Here is a 1,851-nt window from a genome sequence, read left to right as displayed (position 1 = left end):
GGCATCCCGCTCAGTTCACTGATTCCACTGATGGAGAAGGAGCTGGGTGGGACGCCAGTCAGAGTGTCACAGATTGCTAAGAGCTTTTAGCTCTTAGGACAGCTAAATGTATTGAGGGGACTAGGGAGGGAGGCTAGGGAGATTTTGTAGCAAAGCTGAACTTGTACTTTAACTCTGTTTTGCATCTCAGTGTCAATATATTGCATGTTTTGCAGGCCCCTGGATATAGCATGTATTCCATGACAGTCATTCATATTTTTAATGTCCAGAATACTTGAAACCTTGGCTGAAGCCAACTCCTTCCTATGACTTCTCAGCCTCTCCTCCTCCTAAATACTGCTAGGCAAGGAAGGAGTCATGGAGAAGTCTTTGCTAGGATATTAATGAGGTGAGTACTGATGTAGAATCTGGGTTTGTTGGTGGGATCTCCTATAAACCTACAGTATAAGACATCCCATAAGACAGCTGGTTGATTGCTAAGAAATATTGTAAAGCTTGTAAAGCTTTTTAAGGTAAAGTATGATAAAAAAAAATATCTTGCATCACAAGTAAGTTTTAAAAACGGAAAAATCCTCTTTGAAGCTGAACTTTGGTAAAACATGAAAATATGGTTTTGAAATATAGATGTGTGAACTATTGTAATTGCCAAAATACTGCATGTGTGATTCTATTCAGCTAATTGTCTGATTCACAAACACATGCCATAGTGCATAGCCAGCTGGGTGACACCACTTTACCTGTTAAAGTCAAGGAATGCAGTCGTGTCACCTTCTCCTGATGTTCCAGCCTGCCTCCAAATTGGAATTGTTGTGTGGCTGGGTGGCACAAGGTCTTGTCATTATGGCAGACTTCCATCTGGCCTTGCCCTCCTCCAGGACTGACATCTCTACGATCCCCATTGACACTCTTTCTGCCACTACTATTTCCAGCCCAGCATCTTAGCTCTTTAGCCATTGGGTGACAACTCACAATGTAACCCCTATATATGTGCACTGGACTTACTTCCTCTGGGCACCCAGCTCCATTCTCAGCCGTGGGTCTGAGCGAACACTGAATTGCATATACACAGAGCAAAAATTGCTAGGAGAGAGGAGAAATAATCTTGTTGGCAGAAGAAACATGCAAAGTCTCTTCTGCTAAAAACCTCTACCCCTAGTGTTTTTTTTAAATGTAAAGTAACATTTATATAGCTTTTAATACGATTATTATTCTTTTTCTTTAGAACCACCGGATGAAATGAAGGTCAGGAGTCATAGCACAGAACCCTTACCAAAGCTGGAAAACAAAGAACGATCTAGTCACCATTCCTCACCATCCTCTAGAGAGACGATAAAAGCTCAGGAATGGGATGGAACTCCAGGCCCAACTCATGTTTCCAGCCGACTTGGAAGATCGTCTGTCAGTCCAACCATGCTAGCAGGAAACAATAACACGGGTGGGAAATTTATTTTCTAGTTATTAAAATTCTAAATTAAAGCATCAGTGAATCTAAAATAGAACTTTATTCATATTATTATAATTATTACATATGAATTGCCATTATAATCTGTAGTGCTTTACTGCAGGGTCCATTCATTGCTTACAATACATGACAATAACTAAGCAAAAGTTAAGCACAGCCCTATCTGGCAGGGGAAGAGACCTGATTTTCTATGCTGCAGTTCAGTATAGGGATGCACCGATACTGTTTTTTCAGGATCGAGTAAAAGTACTGATATTTTTTTTTCAGTACTCGCCGATATCAGAAGTCGCATTAAGGGAGCCGGGTGATGTGTAATGACTCGTCACCAGGTGATGAGGTAGCATGAAGCCAGCTTTCTGGCCAATGAGGAAGCCGGGGGGGGGGGGGGG

The 1,851-nt window shown here is 41.7% G+C and overlaps 1 protein-coding gene across 1 annotated transcript in view; it reads left to right on the top strand.

Annotated features, from left to right (window-relative positions):
- NYAP2 (neuronal tyrosine-phosphorylated phosphoinositide-3-kinase adaptor 2) overlaps positions 1-1,851 on the top strand; it is a 114,471-nt gene that overhangs the window by 97,481 nt on the left and 15,139 nt on the right. The window contains exon 4 of the mRNA XM_018555623.1: positions 1,223-1,435. Coding sequence (XP_018411125.1) covers positions 1,223-1,435 — 213 coding nt within the window. The remainder of the gene's footprint in view (positions 1-1,222; positions 1,436-1,851) is intronic.

This window comes from Nanorana parkeri, unplaced genomic scaffold (assembly GCF_000935625.1).
Source record: "Nanorana parkeri isolate BGI_ZX_2015 unplaced genomic scaffold, ASM93562v1 scaffold205, whole genome shotgun sequence".
NCBI lineage: Eukaryota > Metazoa > Chordata > Amphibia > Anura > Dicroglossidae > Nanorana > Nanorana parkeri.
Note: the sequence above shows the minus strand (reverse complement) of the source record. Positions and strands in the feature narration are given on the sequence as shown.